The sequence below is a fragment of the Schizosaccharomyces octosporus genome (assembly GCF_000150505.1).
Source record: "Schizosaccharomyces octosporus yFS286 unplaced genomic scaffold supercont6.1, whole genome shotgun sequence".
NCBI lineage: Eukaryota > Fungi > Ascomycota > Schizosaccharomycetes > Schizosaccharomycetales > Schizosaccharomycetaceae > Schizosaccharomyces > Schizosaccharomyces octosporus.
The window spans coordinates 1355573-1373190 of record NW_013185619.1 but is presented as its reverse complement, the minus strand read 5'-3'; the positions used below and the strand labels follow the sequence as shown (position 1 = coordinate 1373190).

Genomic DNA, 17618 nt, shown 5'->3' with positions numbered 1-17618 from the left:
ATTATGTCGCGTATAAACACGGGATTATGAAATGCAGCGATACTTTATTAAAAGTTACTATGGAATAGAAGAAAAAGTTACTAGAATAAGATACAAATGAACATAATGTAAGAATGCTACTAATTGAAGTAAAGAATTGTAATCAATTATACAGTTGTTGGATCAAGGGTTTGTTTGAGGGAGAATACACTTAGAAATCAAACGGCTACAATACCTCCTGAATAGGCAAATTATTAAAGCACTATTTTATAAACCTAGCAAATATGCATAAAATTCCGAAACCCGTAATTATAATAATTCAAAAAAGCCTGAAAACTCGCGAGACTAACCGTTTATTCTTTCTTTGCATCAACAGTAGGCTGTTGGTAATTTTCAGTTTTCATATCATTAAGACCAAGATCTTCATTCGTTTCGAAAGTTCGCTCGTACTCTTCGATTATCATGTTGGGATCAGGATCAGGTGCATAGAAGTTTTGAAGATAGCTTTGAGCCAAAGGATCATCCAAAACAACGGTGAATTGAGTACCAACTTCCTTGGCATTCGTCAAATTGCTGAGAAATTGTTGCCAGTTTGCAATTTGCTCAGGGGTCATGGAGTCACTTTGTTGAGAGAAAACACGGCCATAAAGCTCGTCATAAATTTGAGTGAGAATTCCCTCAAGGGTAGTGAATCTGCCACCTAAGGTACCAGGATACAAGTCTAAACCTAGTTCAGCGATTTGCAAAGAAGCTGTTTCAGACTTGAGAATATCACGAGAAAGATCCTCAGCATCCATGACCTTCAGAGTGATCTTACGGCCCTTCTCGGGGATTGCACCGCCGGTTTTGACTTCGTTAGAACGATAACCACAATGGTCGCAAACAGTAGACATAATAATCACTTCCTTGAAATGGGGAATATCTAAAAGTTTCATGTGAGTATCACAAGGGTGGGAGCAAGACGGGCAAGTAGAATGGAAAGTGTGAACTTCGGTGGGATCAACTTCTACGGCAGTAGCATCGTGAGCTAGAGTAGCAGGTCCACCCGTCTTTTCCTTGGTTTCAGGATTCTCCTCTGTGTTGACGAGACCCAATTTGTGATTTTGTTCGAGAGTACGCTTGTACTTAACTTGAGTCCAGCGATTACCATCTTTACCAGGTCTCATTTCGACCCAGCTATTACCTGTAACATCATCAAGGATAAATGTGAAATGAGCTTCCCCTTCGCGAAGTTGAAGAACACGTTCCAAAAATTGAGAAATCTGTTGATACACTTCAGGCATGGATTCTTTACGAGCCTCTTGATCTTTAGACAAGTCATCATGGATGTTGCTTAAAACACCTTCAATGGTGGTCAATTGGCCAAGACGTCCAGGAATTTCTAATTGAAGCTCAGGAATACGGATGACAGCTTCGTTGCTCTTGACAATTGTACGATTGAGGTCATCCTTTTCGGTAACTTTTAGAGTGAAACTAGAACCTTCAGGCTGAACGGTCTCAGCATGTTGAACCTGAGCATTCTTGAAACCGCAGTGAGGGCATTCAAAAGAGGTTAAAATGATTTCTCGAAAGTAAGGGATGACTGTCAAGAAAAGTTTGGTGGTACCATTTTCATGGCACTGCATACACAAAGACTCTACTTCTTGTACTCCGGTCTCTTGAGTATCGGCGCCGGAAAGATTCTGGGCGGCCGTACCAATTTCAGGGAACAATTCCTCACGGTTGGAAGGATCAGTCATATTCTCAAATACACGTTTCTTCGAAATGTTGATAAGGAAAGAGTAAAATAAGTAACGTTAAAAAAGAATCTCAGTAGTAGCTCTTGCTTACTAAGATCTGAGATTTCCAAAACGGGGAATGGGCGGGCACAGAAAAAAAGAAAAAAAATTTCTTCCAGGAATAACTGCGTCAAAAATCTCTTGAATCTAAATCAGAAATTAGAAAACAAAAGATTAAGACGTAAAAAGAAACACCAAACGGGTTATTTAAAACTTTCAGTAAATGGCCACGTAGTGGTTGCCTGCACGTTCTAATACAGCTATGACAGTAATACGAGGGATTTGGAAAAGCTCAAGAAATATGCTGTTGGCTGGCTTTTTTTTATATTTTTACTAGAAAAAAAAAATAAAGTGAAATTATTCTAATCCTCTAGTATTGATTGTTGTAATGAATGGAAGAAAAAATCTTACACTGGAGCAGACTTTTTATGGTTACAAAAGAGGTATCTTGATGTAAAAACAAACACTTTATTAAATTTTAATATTTCATATGCATAAAAATCATAAACAGGGATAACTTTGCTAAGTATGAAATGAAAGAGTTATCCTAAAGCAGAAACAGTTCATACTGTAGCTAAAGGCTGATCTGTAATATCGACAATCTGGTCCATTCCGGGATAAGGAGGTAATTGCAAGTGATACTTTTCCTTAATGGCCTTGCTCACGAATCTACCACCAAGATAATGCTTTCCCTTATAGAAATTGCAACAAGGCTTGGGGGCTGTAAGCGAAATCAAGACATTTGGATTAAAATTTTTTAAAGGACCTTCCTTTTGAGGTCCTTCATCAATTTCTACATTGGTTAGAAGTTGGATATTATCATGTTTGAAACTTACCCCAAGAGGACGGGGCATCGACAGAGACTACATGAAGTTTAGAATCGACGATGGCAGAGAGAATCTCACCAAAGGGTTCCCGAACAGGTCCCTTAAAACTGAATCCAAATAAAGAATCCACTATGAGATTGGATTGCTTGAGAAGTTGATGAAACAAATCAGAAGTATGGGTAGTATGGATGGGTATGTCGAGGTCTTCAAGCTGCTTGCACAATCTCTTGTAAAGGTCTGGTGACGATGGTTTTGGGTAGTAAACTGTGGGTTGATAGCCGTACTGCCAGAGATGTCGAGCAGCTACTAAACCATCGCCTCCGTTGTTTCCAGGACCACAGCATACTAGCACTTTGGCATGGCTAGAGCTGGGATATTCACGGTATACAACTTGTGAAACCGACAAGCCAGCCAATTCCATAAGCCTAAAAGAAAAAGTAAAGGTTAGTGATTTAACGTAATATTTCCTCAAACACTTTCAGACTTACTGATCTACCGAAAAGGCACCAGTCGACATAAGCTCCCCGTCAAGAGCTTTAGCAACAGATGCGCTGAGCAACTAGAATAGTGTTAGTGCAAAATTTCAAAGACTATGACATTGCGTTTTTGATTTTCAAAAATATATAATGTCGGCTTTTCCGTTTCACTGTCAGTATTCCTTTGGAAGGAAAATCCCATTATATTTTCTATTTCGTTTTACTTACGGAAATTGCAGGCTTTCCAGGCATGATAATGTTTGACTATGTATAAGTATGAAAGAAGCAGGCCTAACAATGTGGAGTAGGAAAGAATTAAACCAGTTAGTTTTAGGGTAATAATTTAAGAGAACTACTAGTGAAGCAAATGGAACTTTTTGTCATACCGAATAAGGATGAAATGGTCGTGAATGATCTCATGGTGAATCAAATGAATATTCGACACGACATCTACTTTCCTAGGATACTTTTTATTTATTTTTATTTATGTAAAAGAGTGAAAACAGAAAAATAATATACTAACTTGCTGTAAAATTAGATGATTAGATGCAAATTTGACTTACTCTCATTGTATAAGCATATGTATATATATAAGCATATCTCCAATATTTGTTCAACATATGCTCCTATATTACACAACAATTATTATACAGTATCTTACTGTCATATGATTATATAAAATTATGTGGTATATGCTTCGCAAAACAGTATATATGCTTATAATTAAACAATTTATCATAAAGGGATAAGGGCATAAAATGGTATTGCAACGTGAAAGTTCAATTATGCAAAGGTCCAAAAAAAGCATGATAAAAATGCTTTTTTAGATGATATAACTTTTATCATTGGAAAAAAATTTTATGCTTGTTTTTGACCAGGGTTTTGGTTCTTAATGATTCCTACCTCTCTTATTGGTTCTCTCCTTCTTCCTGTGAAAGGCAGACGTTGAGGTCTTGTATTTGTCTGCCTTCCACCGATTTCTCTTGTTTTTCTTGGTTTCCATTTTCGGAAATGAATTATCTTTATTAACACGACTCATAATTCTTCTTGTTATACTTTTCTCTATGTTTCGTACACTCAGAGCATCCCAGCGTCGGTCGCTGGTAAACCTGCTATTTGGAACCACTGCACTCTTTGCTACAGCAACTGTTGTACTTCCTTCTTTGCTTCCTTGTCCAGCTATGCAGAATCCTTATCTAGGTTCTCAACCTGACACTCAAGAGGAAAATACCAAATCTGAATGGACCTCTTCCATCGTGGTTATTGACGACAAACAATCGCAGAAAGGTCGAAATGCGACCTAATCGTTTGCATTCCATTGTTTATCATTTTGGAAGTTCTTTAAACCTCACATATGCCAATACCTATTCCTTTTTGTCTCCTATCATTAAAGTATTCACCCCTCCCTTTTCACAGCATACAGTCTTCCAACTAATCTGTTTCTTTTTTTATTTTTTAATTTTTTTAAAAGACTATTTTGCGCTGCTAAATCTCATAGCTATGTTGAATCTATATTGAGCAACGGCAAGTTTCTTTATTCTTCGACAATTGATACGTCCGTCCTTCTCTCGCCCTTTTAGCGGTTTTTAATTTAATATTGCAGCTTTTCGGATGGTTACAATAAAAAAATTGAAAAGTTTGGAATCCTCAGATCTGAATATCTATGCGCGTTTGGGCTGTGCTAGGTTCTGAAAAACTTACAAGCAATGGCAAGAGAATATTACGGTCGTACTGCTAGGAAACATTTTAAGTTACTTTCAATGTATTATGTAAATTATAGAAATCAACCAATGGTGTTCGTGTCGATTGGTTTTTAAGAGATTATGATTGTAAAACGCTTGTGCCAAGCAACGATGGAGCTGGTTTCTTCAAATTTCCCTTAAATAGGTCTTGTATTGCCTTATTATGATTACATTCTTTCTTGGTATAGTAAGACGTGTGTTTATCCCCTCCTTTTATTTTTGGTGAACACGTCTTTCAGACTTCAATAACCTCGCTCTCGGTAGCATCAAGTTCAAGATGCGAAAGCATATATGGAAAGTCAAATTCAAATGAATTTTTTACTACACAATACTGCGCCTTGCGAAAGGGAAGTTCGTAGAGACCTTCTTATGTGTCCTGCACTTTGAATGAGATTAGTCAAAAATAGTGTACAATGAAATTGCTACATGAACCATTTATCACTGTCATTAAATAACATAAAACTATAGGATTGAAAATGCAATACTAATTTAAAATCTTATCATACCTCAATTGCAAAGGATCTTGAATTTTGAATTCGAGCAATTAGAAAGACTACGCTCAACAAGGACAAAGTAACAAGGTACAGGTAACAGGTATGTTCGTGAACAGTGAAGCTTTATACGAAGAATTGTTATCATAATTTCCTTTCGATCTTTTGTACATATTTGTACTAATTGATGAAAGTGGCTCCATTTTATAGCTTGTATTAATTTAAGGGCCTTCTTAAAAATCTTGAGGGAAAACAGACAATTGTGGTTTCATAGCTGCCAAAATCCGTATTCGAAAAAGTATTACTACGCTTAAATTAACTCTTTTCCTCTCATGGACGTTACTTCTCTAATTAATGGTGAGTATAAAACATGAGTTCTGGTAGTCAAGCTTCAACTGAATGAGTATATACATTCATCAGGCTCCTGGAAGTGGCTGTCTATAACTTTTGTTTGTTTTTGGAAACTAAACTATTACTTTGGTCGAGCTAAATCTAACGCCTGTAGTTGTTCGGCGAGCTGATGGCGATGAGGATGATGATCAAGATCCAGCTTTGCAAGAACTGTATTCAAGCTGGGCTTTATTCATTCTTCTTATTCTCCTAATTGGTGCACTTTTAACAAGTTATTACGTTCAATCAAAAAAAATTCGAGCCATTCATGAAACGGTCATTTCTGTCTTTGTCGGTATGGTTGTCGGTTTGATCATTCGGGTTTCTCCTGGATTGATTATTCAAAATATGGTTTCCTTTCATTCTACGTATTTTTTCAACGTCTTACTTCCGCCTATTATTCTCAATTCGGGATATGAACTGCATCAGGTACGTTTCTTCCGAGAAATTATTCGCTACTATTGAAATTATTTTTGTTCATATTACTAACTCTAGAAGTCGAATTTCTTCCGAAATATTGGAACGATTCTTACTTTTGCTTTTGCTGGAACATTTATATCTGCCGTAACCTTGGGAATTCTCGTCTATATATTCTCATTCTTAAATTTTGAAAACTTTCACATGTCCTTTGTAGAAGCACTCTCCATGGGTGCTACTTTGTCGGCCACCGATCCTGTCACCGTTCTTGCGATTTTCAATTCTTATAAAGTAGATCAAAAACTCTACACCATTATTTTTGGTGAGAGTATCTTGAACGATGCTGTTGCCATTGTTATGTTTGAAACATTGCAAAAATTTCAAGGAAAACAACTTCATTTGTTTACCTTGTTTAATGGCATAACGATCTTTATAATCACATTTTTCGTTAGTCTATTAATCGGTGTTTCTATTGGGCTTATGACAGCTTTGCTTTTGAAATACTCTTATTTACGACGCTATCCCAACATAGAATCGTGTATTATATTGCTCATGGCATATGCCTCTTACTTTTTTTCCAACGGATGCCATATGTCTGGTGTTGTCTCACTGTTATTTTGCGGAATAACTTTGAAACATTATGCTTTTTACAACATGTCCTACAAGGCAAAATTGAGCACAAAATATGTATTTCGGGTTTTGGCTCAGTTGTCAGAGAACTTTATATTTATTTACTTGGGAATGTCCTTATTCACTCAGGTGGATTTGGTTTACAAACCTATATTTATTTTGATAACTACGGTATGTTTATGCTATAGGCATTGCTTTCCAAGGATTTGTACTAATAATGTATAGATTGCGGTAACTGCTTCTAGGTATATGAACGTTTTTCCGTTGAGTAAATTACTCAACAGATTTCATCGCCAAAAGGACAGAACTCTTGTAGACCATATCCCATATAGTTATCAAATGATGCTTTTCTGGGCCGGTCTTCGTGGTGCAGTGGGTGTTGCTTTAGCCGCTGGATTCGAAGGTGAGAACGCTCAGACACTTAAGGCTACAACACTTGTTGTTGTTGTACTTACACTTATTATTTTTGGTGGTACTACTTCTCGTATGCTTGAGATTTTAAATATTGAGACAGGTGTTGCTGCTGATGTCGATAGCGATACTGAATTTTCCATGCTTCCATGGCAAGGTACGGCTGATTATGATTTAGAAAATGGAGCTATGGAGCTCTCCAATGCGTCTCATGATTCTCCAGCTGCTGCCCCAAATCTTCCAGTAATGCCAGATGATTATGAGAATATAGAGGTATTCACTGAGGCTAGTCCTTCAAAGAAAATCTCTAGTACTTTTGAGCATTACCAAAAAGCTGCGGGGGCATTTAATCAATTTTTCCACGCATCTAGAGATGATCAAGCCCAGTGGTTTTCACGCTTCGACGAAGAGGTTATTAAACCTGTTTTATTGGAACGAGACGTTTCAAAAAGTAGTCCGAAAAAGTGATAACTTCATTGTCGTTCATTTTTGTAGTAATGCCATAATGATTCTGAGAGTATAAGTTTTACGTATATGTATCTTTGTAATTTATTAAGGAATAGAAAGGATTGCTATCTACTTATAATTTACGAACTTCCATGTCGTACTATAAAGGTTAGGACCATTTGTTACATTTAGCATAGTAGCCCTTCAACAACCATCAATATGTCTCTGACCTTTAGGCCCGTACAACAGGATGAATTGAAGGATATTTGCAAACAATTCACTTCCAGTATATCTGCTGAATTTGATGACAACACATTTATTTGTGATTTGGAAGAAAGTGATCTTTTTGCGGAAGAAGGAACATCTCAAGTGTTCACATTTCAGAAAAACGTGCTTTTACTCCCGATCGACGTTCCTGACGGAGTTGAACTTCGTATTTTAGAAGAAAATGTATCTATTCCCTTGGAATCTTTCCAGTCAGTCCCTGTTGCTGCCAATGAGCATTGCTTTTTGTCTTGGGAGAAAGTACCATTAAGACAAAGGATTAAGACATTGACAAAAGCTCAGATGAATGAGAATCAAGATGATGAAGCCAAATGGACTGGATTATTCATAAAGTTTGGCATCAACTCAACTAATGCCGATGATGACTTCAAAGCGGCCACTTCAGAGATCAATTTTGATGTACCAGTGGGACAGAAATTGGTGATCCCTTGATTTTCATATGCTTTCTAACTTTGATTTGATTCCTTTATCTGGTTCCTTTAACACGTAAAGCGATTATGCTTGTCTCTGAAAGGCGATTGATAAATTAAACCTTCCCTTGTTTTCTCGCAGGAACTTCAAACAAGCAATTTGATTATCTATTGGTAAGAGCAACCCTTGCTAGTTTAACTTTTGGATGTAATACAATTATTATGACTATACAAGAGAATGTTTTCAAGGGTGTAACTTGTATCCCTCTCAGATGAGTTGCATTCATTTAATGGAACCGATTCTTTACGATTTTCACATAGAGATGATTCTCATGACACATTATTTGAATATATTTTCTCCTGTTAAATAACCAACATTTGTATCTTTTGGTTGGCAGAGCTATTTTGAGCGACAGTAAAAAAAAAGGAAACTATGACCCTTAGAAATCTAACTATTAAAGTAATATTAAAAGAAATATAGAAAGAAATGCTAGAATTTAGGATTAAATTAAGTATTAAGTTTTAGAGCTGGACTGAACGCAGTTTATTTTTCACGAATATTTGAAGCTTTAAAGATCAAACAAATTAATTTAATAAATGTATTTTCTAGATTTTTAAAATTTGATGCTCACCAAACGAATATAGCTTGTAACCTCCCTTAGTTTATAAACCATTTTCTTGTAATATTTACTCCCACCGAAACGTAGTTATCAAAAAGATACCTTTGATGCAAGCAAATCAATGGCAGGACGTACAAAATAGAACTTTTACAAAATGGTATGTAAGCAAAAAGAAAATTATGAATTAACAATCGAAACGAATATAGGTTCAACACGAAACTTTCATTACACGATTTACCTACGGTTGTAAACCTGGGAAAAGATTTATCAGACGGAATACTATTAATCCAACTTTTGGAAATCATTGGTGATGAACAATTAGGGAAATACAATCGAAAGCCTCGTCTCCGTTTGCACAAACTCGAAAATGTCAATAAGGCCCTGGAGTACATTAAGAGTAAAGGGATGCCCTTAACTAACATTGGTCCAGCTGGTATGCAAATTCACAAATATTTTGGTGATCACGCTTTCCTTTTCTTGAGGCTCTCCAATGGTTTAGTTCTTTGTGGATCTGCGGAGACTGTAACCGAATGGAGTTGAAATTATTAAAATAAAAAAATATATTATCTATTATTATTTATAAATGAAAACTAACTCAACCTAGACATCGTTGATGGAAATCTCAAATTGATCCTTGGTTTAATTTGGACTTTAATTTTAAGATTCACAATTGCTGATATTAATGAGGAAGGTTTGACGGCTAAGGAAGGTTTGCTTCTATGGTGTCAACGAAAAACTGGAAAGTATCGTCCAGAAGTGGAAGTTCAAGATTTTTCAAGAAGTTGGACCGATGGTTTGGCATTCTGCGCATTGATTCACAAGCATCGACCTGACCTGTTGAATTATCATGAACTAGATAAAAGAGACAATCGAAAAAATATGCAACTTGCTTTTGATATTGCTCAAGAGCATATCGGTATCCCTCGTTTAATTGATGTTGAGGATGTTTGTGATGTCGATCGTCCGGATGAACGCAGTATCATGACTTATATTGCGGAATACTTTCATGCTTTTTCTACCCTGGATAAAGTTGAGACTGCTGCTAGAAGAGTAGAGAGATTTACGGAAGTTTTGATGTCAACACGCTCAATGCAGGAAGACTATGAGACTCGTATGACACGACTTTTAGAGAGCATTTCTCGAGTCCGCGAATATTGGAAAGCATCTACTTTTGAGAACACGTATTCTGATGTGAAAGCTCATTCTCGAGATTTTGTTGGTTTCAAGGCTGATGAAAAACGAGAATGGGTAAAGGAGAAAATTGATCTTGAGTCCCTACTCGCAACAATTCAGACAAGTCTAAAAACCTTCCAACTTCAAATGTATGAGCCTCCTGCTGGTTTAAAAATCGTAGACTTGGAACGTGAATGGAAAGATTTTTTGACTGAGGAAGCAGATCGCTCTAAGTTAATAAACACTCGTATGAGAGAGATTAAAGAAAATATGCGTATTTCTTTCGCTGAACGCGCAAACAGTTTCTCGAAAATGCTCTCAACTATTTCGAACGAAATTTCTAACTTACAAGGAGAATGGAGGGATCAATTAGACCATGTTGAATTTCTACAAGAACACTTGGGTCCATTGGAAATTGAGTTAGCCAGCGTGAAGGTCCATTCAGACAACTGTAGGGAAGCAGGTATCGAAGAAAATGATTATACTTTGTTTTCCTATGATGATTTGGAACATGAATACGGTGTCACATCGGAAATTATTGCTCATAAAATAAAGTACTTACAAAAGGAAATTTTGGACAGGGAGAAACGAACCCTTTCGAAGCAAGAATTGGACGGTATAGCAACTGTCTTCCGTCATTTTGAGAAGAAAAAGTCAAATTTGCTGAATGAACTGGAGTTTTACGCGGCGTTGGCTTCTTTGGGTTTAGTCTATGACTCGGAAGAAGGCACGGCCTTGTTCGAGAGAGCATCAAATGGTGAAGAAGGAGTAACATGTGAGCGCTTTACGGAGGTTGTGATGGAGGAACTGGAAGACCGCGATAGCGCTCGTCAAGTTTTGTATGCTTTTTGCGATGTTGCTGATGGAAAGTCTTATGTTACTGTTGACGACTTAATGAAAAGTCAAGTTCGTCCAAATTTTGTTAGTTTTTTGGAACGCAACATGAAGAAAAACGACAAGGGAATGGATTACTTAACTTGGATTAGAGAGTTAATAGCCGAAGACAAAGAATTCCCTTGAACAGTATATCTTTTAATACCACATACGTTCTTTTTGATACAATAATTTTTTGCAATTTAGGCATTTTTAACAGGAAATTTTTGCTAAATAATTTATTATAATCTAAGAAAATTAAACAATATGCAAAAAGAATGAAAATGTTGTAGTCGACAAATGATAAAATCATGGTAATTTAAAAATGAAATGCAATCTGTCGCAGAAACAATGAACCATTGGTAAAGAAAGAAAGAGTGAATAATATACAGAATTAAACAGGGGAGTAACTAGTCAAGTTGGCAATAAAAAAGAAAATTAGGGCTGCTATGCCAGCAGCTGCAGAAATAAAAGAATACGCATATACTTTTTTTCCCAACTCCATTGGAATATTTAACATAGTTATGTTTTCTTCAACTTTTGATATAACAACACGATAAAAGGCAACAGCCATACATGCAGCTACTAATGTGAAGACTGTAGCGAAGAAGCAGCATACAGAAACCAATAGAGGACCAAAAAATGGGCACCAAGAAACCAATACGGAAGCAAGTGTGAAAATGAAAAACATGAACCCTAAAACATACAAAGCTCGAAGAGCATAACAAATGCCTTTGGAAATCTTTAAACCGTACTGAGCTTCATCTGATAAATGGAGACTAACTTGCGTTTTGGCGGCATTTGATAGATCATTTTCAATCATTTCGATGGGGTTGAAATAATATTTTGACGAAGGCTTCGTACATGAAGTAGGATTTGTATAGTCCTTGGAACTGCCTTTACAGTAGTTCCAAAGACCAACTGAATACCAATCTGGAACATTTGAAACTTTCTTCATTTCCCTTTCTAACTGTGTAACCAAAGCTTCAACTTGTGGATTGTCTTTTTCAATCACCTCGGCTAATTGATCTGCCAAACTACCTCCGACTTCTTGTCCAATTGTTTGTGCAAGCTCTGTAGCATTCTTGACTGAAAATAACGAGGTAGTGTTGAGCTGGACGAAGTAAATATTTTGGAAAGCAATGTTGTGCTGTGTTTGGTTGATTATACAAAGGATAGACAAAAGGCCGCCTACAGCGGTACACAGTACGGCCGCAGCCATAAAGACAAATCTGAGTATTTTAAGACCCATTTTTTTTCTGGCAACACCTAGACGACAAGGCAGTGAAGTGAATCTTTTATAAAGCCTAATATCGAAGGATTCCCTTGTAAATGAAAGCTAAATGCAATGATATAAAGGATCAAAATTGAATGGAATATGAAATGAAACAAAAAGAGGCCCAGATATGAAAAATTCCCGTGAAACCTTCTGTAGTCCTTGTCAATTGTAAATTCAATGTTAGTAATTTTAATTGAACGGGATTGACTAGATATTCTTTCTTAACTGATTATGTCTTCGACCGACTCTAATAGCCTTCAAATGAATAAATGGCTTGCTATGTTTATATCAAAAGAGTCCGCGCATCAATTTAATTAAACATCGCTGGTTGCCGGGGTAACAAAGTATAAACAATTCGTCTATTAAACATAAACAATCCTTCAAGCATAAAACCAATAATAACCACAGGGGCAATAAAATAATGTTAATTCTCATTACTTCATACGAACAGTAACATTTTTATAGCCCAATAGCTAAGCCATAAAATTCACTGAGCCTTGACTCTCGCTCGCGTAAAGTGTTTTAAAAAGAAAACACAAAAACACAAGAAAGAAAAAGTGTAGAAAGAATAACAATTATGATACTAGTAATCAACAGGAAATAGATTTAGACAGCCCTAAGGATACATCAATAATGCTAAACACCAAAAGGAGAGGTTCCACATGACTTTTCATAGCCTTGCATTCATTTTTCGAGCAATAAACGATACCAACTTGATATTATAGAAAAGATATTTACTACAAATATAGTCATCGTTAAACAAAAAATGTCTACGGCCACACCTAGGCGAAAACACCAGTTCCCGTCCGATCACTGCAGTTAAGCGTCTGAGGGCCTCGTTAGTACTATGGTTGGAGACAACATGGGAATCCGGGGTGCTGTAGGCTTTTTACTTACCGCTTCGTTTTTAATTCTTTTCCTTTTTTTTTCTTTGTTTCTGTTGAGTTTGTTTATTTGTTTATACAGATCCAAGCTTGGAAACTCCTTTTTCCTTCCTCTTTTGAAGGATGTTCCTTGTGAAGTAACAGGAAGCAAGAAAACAAGTGAAGGGGTCAGCGTTGGTCCATATGCATTTCTTCGTTTGTCTCTGTCAATAGAGAAGTAAATATCTCCTCAATTTATTAATCGATTCGAAATTCAGGCGAATCTGTATGTCTTGTTGAGTTTGCCAAGGCAAGCTAAATCTGAGGAATACATTACCTAGTCAGCATCAAACATCAAAAAAAAAAGTCAATGTCTACCAAGTATATTTTATGATGCCACTCGAAGTGAATGAAAGGATACAACCTATGAAGATTATGGTGTACAGCTGAAATGCACCAGTTTCAATCATCGTAGATTTTGAAGCCAATAAACAACAAAGTACAAAATTGAATACTACAAGATATTACGCAGACACGTATCAAAAAAATTCTGATTGAACATAGTTCAAATTTATTTATAACAATAACTGCAATCGTGGGAATTTTTGTTTTCGGTTTTGTAATTTTCAGTGTCTTTTTCATGTAAAAAGAAAGTTTTTATTTATTGAATGATTAATATATTTTGCTTTTTTTTTTTTTTTTTTTTTTTTTTTGAAAGTACTCCAACAGCAATTTTTGATAACTTCAACAAGGAATTTGGCATTTGTTTACATAGAGTTGGGTAACAATCACTATTGCTTGGCATAGTTTACTTTGATGTGAACAGAATCAAGTTTTCCAGAGAAAAGAAAACTAAACTAATAATCACTTGTGAAAGAATTCTTAAAGCCAAGCATTTCGCTTATTTATTAGATTTTTACCGAGACTCAAAAAGCAGCTTTTAAATATCCGTCGAGTTCTATATCATTTATGAATAAACTTCTAACTGAACAGAGAGAGGAGGTTCATGAAAACATATTTGTTTTTTTTTTTTTTCAAATCCATTTAAAGAGTTATCTTTACGTCTTAATTTTCCTGAACTATATGATTCCCCAAATCAACGTCGGTTTATCTTATGGTTGAGTGAACAAACTAAAACGATTGAACGCTCACTGTTTAAATACATATGTACTTCTTTAGTTTATAAAATAAATCAATTCAAAAAGGTAATCAATCCTTAGATGTACGGATTTATGGACTAGAGTCTATAAATGCACTTTCTCTGTTTGTTTACATTTGCGGTACAGTACTTACACTTAACCATTTGTTAGGTAGATTTCTCCAAACAAGCTAGAATTTTGTATTTGCTTTAATGGAACAGAGAATTCTCCCTTACACTATCCACGATTGGTCTAGTTATTCTGGAAAATATCATCCATACAATATTGCAAAACATGAACCTCGAAAAGTCGACAGTCGCTGGAGCTGCGCTAACTCAAAATTCTTTTCAAAACTAGATATGCAATATGTTCTACTGAAATTAAAAGAACCATGCGTGGTCACAGACATTTCGTTTGGAAAATACTGTGCACCTCATCTCTGTAACTTGAAAGAGTATGTTAAACCTAGATAGTAACTTTTCGTATATTATTTTTTAACATTTTAGATTTGCTGTCTATGGAGGAAGAGATCAGTGGCATCTTCGACTACTTCTCAAAGCGGGTCTTACCAATGACTCAAATACAGAAAGTTTCGTCCTTCAGTCGCAAAAGGAAAGTCCAAACATTTATCCATTCGTTTGCAAGTATATCAAAATTGTTCCATTACAGGCACACGCTCCTGAGTTTAACCTTAGTATATGGTATGTTGAACTTCATGGATATAATGCTCCTCATTGTTTATCGACCGTTGAAAAACAACGTGTTAAGGAGTTGGAGAAGAAAGCGATAAAGTACTTGCTTTCTTATTTTTTATATAAAGGAAACAGTCAAGTCTATTCAGCTATCGCTCACCATTACCAAATACCGTATATGCTTTCGCCATTAAATCTGCTTTACAATGCTATATGCGAATCAGGAGACTTATACGAAGCCATTAACTTATTTCAAAATAAGGTTTGGAAAGAAATAAGTCAAAAATGGAGGAAGGAAGCACAGCCAAAATTGCTTGCTGAGGAGATATCCAAGTTTGGGCGTGGAATCGGTTCTCGAAGTGGACATCAAATGGTTTATAACTCACGAGTAAGTTATTTCTCTTAAACCCTAATTCAAGCTAAACAAAGCAGGACAAATGTATATATCATTACGGCGGATGGGACGGAATTGAGACATTTTCTGACTTTTGGAAATTCTCTGTCGAAACTCAAACCTGGAGCCTCTTAGGATCTAACCAGTACGGCTATAATTCATTTTCTGATACTAACCAGATTAAGACCTCCTGGAAAACGTGTATGTCATCGAATGATATTAGATTCTTCCCGACAATGTATTTATTTGCTCGGTAACTACTTTGGCACCGCTGGAGGGAATCTTATAAGTCCAGATGTCAAGCCCGATTTTTGGAAATACAGTATTGAAGAAAGATTATGGACTTGCTTATCGAAAGACACGTCTTTAGAGCTAGGTCCTATGGCTATATTTGACCAGGCTATGGCTTTAAACGAGAAGGAAAATGTAATATATATATGCGGAGGATGCAAATGGGATCCAGGAGATTTGGTATTTGAAACGTTTTATTTATATCACGTAGATTACGGCATTTGGGAAAAAAAGGTAATTGCTTTCAAATCTTCGAATGCCAATATGAAATTACTTACCGAAAGAATGGGCCACTGTATGGAGTATGCATCAGAAGAAGGTCTTCTTTACATCTTCGGCGGACAAACGCATGACCAACAATTTCTTGCAGACATGCACGTTATCAGCACTTCCAGTTGGGAGGCGCAAAGCTACGACTGGTCTCAACGTGGAAAAGATTGCCCTTATCCAGCATTTTGCCAAAGGAGCTCACTTGATGAAGAAAACCAGAGGATTTTTGCTTTCTATGGATATGAGCAAAGGGAGTATCACAAAATCTTACAACCAAGTATATGGGCTTACTATATTAAACAAAAACAATGGAAAAAAGTTATAGATATAAACGAGAAAATTGGTGATCCACATCCTTGTGCAAGGTAAGATCTATTGTTCAATATTAGGAATGAGCTAATTCGCAAAAGGTTCGGTCATGCTTTGGCAGTCAATTGGGAAACTGAAACATTTTACATTTCCGGAGGAAATGCTAGCTCCCATCCCTTAAAACCGATGAAACTGAAAGACTTTTGGAAACTTCAGATCAACGAAGAATGGGGTCAAGATACTATATATGAACAGATCCTCTTAGAATTGCACATTCAAAGGTAAGCCAAATGTAAAACCAAAAAGCTAACATTGAAAGGTTTCACGAGCTAAAGTATAAGGATCCAGTGGAGGCCGTATATTACCTACAAACTGAATTACAGCCAAGGTTTAAACAAAGCCAGACGTTCTGGATCCGAATGATTACAGGTATTTTTAAAGAGAAATTAGGATTCGAAGACTTAAAGAGATTTCGGATGGAAACCTTTGAAAAAATCCGTGACCTTCTTCCACATTGTGAAGATGAAATCGTTCCAAGTGACACATTGTTAAACATGGTTGAGCTATTTTGAAACTCATAAAACTTATTTACCAAGATCATGTCAAAAAATAATCATGAATTAACCCTTCACATACTACTCGTACCGATCACGAGGTTGCTCACTCGAATAACATTATTTATACTGTAAATAAAATGAGATCGGTTTACAGCATATAAAAAATTGTTACGCCGTATAGTTTTCTAAAGGTGTAACTTTTGAGGGCGTGAAACTTTATAAAAACCACAAAATATCCCACTTTATTGATGAAGGACGGGTAGAGAATATTAAATCACAGCTACTCCACAAGGCAACGTTTCGAACAGATGTATCACCACTTCTGACATTGCATACACCAAAGCGATACGTTTTAGTTTCCAAAATTGTTGTATTTTTACACTATATTATACTCATTATAAATCTAATAAGCAGATCAGGGTTCATAGCTCAGTGGTAGAGTGAGGGATTGCAGCTCCCCAGGTCACTGGTTCAAATCCGGTTGGGCCCTTGTTTTTTAAATGTAAATTTTACTATTTGTTTTTATGGTTTGTTTATGTTTACTAATTAAACCTGTAAAAAACAATTATTTGGATGTTGGCTCATTTAAGCTGCAGTAGCGTTGGTTTTTTATAAAGGAAGTATACATTATATATTGCCTTTTTTTTTATAGAGTAACTATATATTTTGACTTGTAGTCGACAATAAAATGAAAAATGCGAGAACCAATTCGACAAAACTAAACTCGGTTGGTGTGTAATGCTAAAAACCAGCAGTATTAAAAAAAAGTAAAAAAAAAACAGAAGCATTACTGTTAATAGCTTAATACATCACTATCGCAAGTTCTCTAATATTACGATTTCACTTTTATTTCCCTCTAGCTAGAATAAATAAAT

General features: G+C 36.0%; 8 protein-coding genes and 2 non-coding genes across 10 annotated transcripts; 7 read left to right on the top strand and 3 right to left on the bottom strand.

Moving 5' to 3' along the window:
* Positions 1 to 118: 118 nt before the first annotated feature.
* SOCG_03161 (EF-1 alpha binding zinc finger protein Zpr1) lies at positions 119 to 2183 on the bottom strand. Its single transcript, XM_013161649.1, has one exon. The coding sequence runs from the start codon at positions 1716 to 1718 to the stop codon at positions 333 to 335; it is 1386 nt and encodes a 461-aa protein (XP_013017103.1). The 5' UTR covers positions 1719 to 2183; the 3' UTR covers positions 119 to 332.
* Positions 2184 to 2190: 7 nt separating this feature from the next.
* On the bottom strand, positions 2191 to 3567 carry SOCG_03160 (YjeF family protein). The gene is made up of 4 exons (XM_013161648.1): positions 3289 to 3567; positions 3073 to 3143; positions 2594 to 3009; positions 2191 to 2550 (listed from the first exon to the last, which is right to left on the bottom strand). Exons 1-4 carry the CDS (start codon positions 3310 to 3312, stop codon positions 2321 to 2323), a joined length of 741 nt encoding a protein of 246 aa, XP_013017102.1. The 5' UTR covers positions 3313 to 3567; the 3' UTR covers positions 2191 to 2320.
* A 252-nt stretch (positions 3568 to 3819) lies between these two features.
* On the top strand, positions 3820 to 5227 carry SOCG_05075 (uncharacterized protein). Its single transcript, XM_013162393.1, has one exon. The coding sequence runs from the start codon at positions 4125 to 4127 to the stop codon at positions 4362 to 4364; it is 240 nt and encodes a 79-aa protein (XP_013017847.1). The 5' UTR covers positions 3820 to 4124; the 3' UTR covers positions 4365 to 5227.
* A 25-nt stretch (positions 5228 to 5252) lies between these two features.
* Positions 5253 to 7661, top strand: SOCG_03159 (CPA1 sodium ion/proton antiporter). The gene is made up of 4 exons (XM_013161647.1): positions 5253 to 5650; positions 5799 to 6112; positions 6182 to 6901; positions 6956 to 7661. The coding sequence occupies exons 1-4, from the start codon at positions 5626 to 5628 to the stop codon at positions 7607 to 7609; spliced, it is 1713 nt and encodes a 570-aa protein (XP_013017101.1). The 5' UTR covers positions 5253 to 5625; the 3' UTR covers positions 7610 to 7661.
* A 62-nt stretch (positions 7662 to 7723) lies between these two features.
* On the top strand, positions 7724 to 8892 carry SOCG_03158 (uncharacterized protein). Its single transcript, XM_013161646.1, has one exon. It carries the CDS (start codon positions 7808 to 7810, stop codon positions 8303 to 8305), a length of 498 nt encoding a protein of 165 aa, XP_013017100.1. The 5' UTR covers positions 7724 to 7807; the 3' UTR covers positions 8306 to 8892.
* A 37-nt stretch (positions 8893 to 8929) lies between these two features.
* On the top strand, positions 8930 to 11210 carry SOCG_03157 (alpha-actinin). The gene is made up of 3 exons (XM_013161645.1): positions 8930 to 9060; positions 9110 to 9336; positions 9508 to 11210. The coding sequence occupies exons 1-3, from the start codon at positions 9011 to 9013 to the stop codon at positions 11094 to 11096; spliced, it is 1866 nt and encodes a 621-aa protein (XP_013017099.1). The 5' UTR covers positions 8930 to 9010; the 3' UTR covers positions 11097 to 11210.
* SOCG_03156 (SUR7 family protein) lies at positions 11123 to 12470 on the bottom strand. Its single transcript, XM_013161644.1, has one exon. The coding sequence runs from the start codon at positions 12199 to 12201 to the stop codon at positions 11344 to 11346; it is 858 nt and encodes a 285-aa protein (XP_013017098.1). The 5' UTR covers positions 12202 to 12470; the 3' UTR covers positions 11123 to 11343.
* A 530-nt stretch (positions 12471 to 13000) lies between these two features.
* On the top strand, positions 13001 to 13115 carry SOCG_16155. The gene has a single exon (XR_001202977.1). It is a non-coding gene; the product is annotated as a 5S ribosomal RNA (ribosomal RNA).
* Positions 13116 to 13811: 696 nt separating this feature from the next.
* Positions 13812 to 16831, top strand: SOCG_03155 (muskelin). The gene is made up of 6 exons (XM_013161643.1): positions 13812 to 14684; positions 14737 to 15310; positions 15355 to 15461; positions 15502 to 16242; positions 16288 to 16467; positions 16506 to 16831. Exons 1-6 carry the CDS (start codon positions 14443 to 14445, stop codon positions 16756 to 16758), a joined length of 2097 nt encoding a protein of 698 aa, XP_013017097.1. The 5' UTR covers positions 13812 to 14442; the 3' UTR covers positions 16759 to 16831.
* Positions 16832 to 17161: 330 nt separating this feature from the next.
* On the top strand, positions 17162 to 17233 carry SOCG_16154. The gene has a single exon. It is a non-coding gene; the product is annotated as a tRNA-Cys (tRNA).
* The last annotated feature ends 385 nt before the right edge of the window (positions 17234 to 17618 follow it).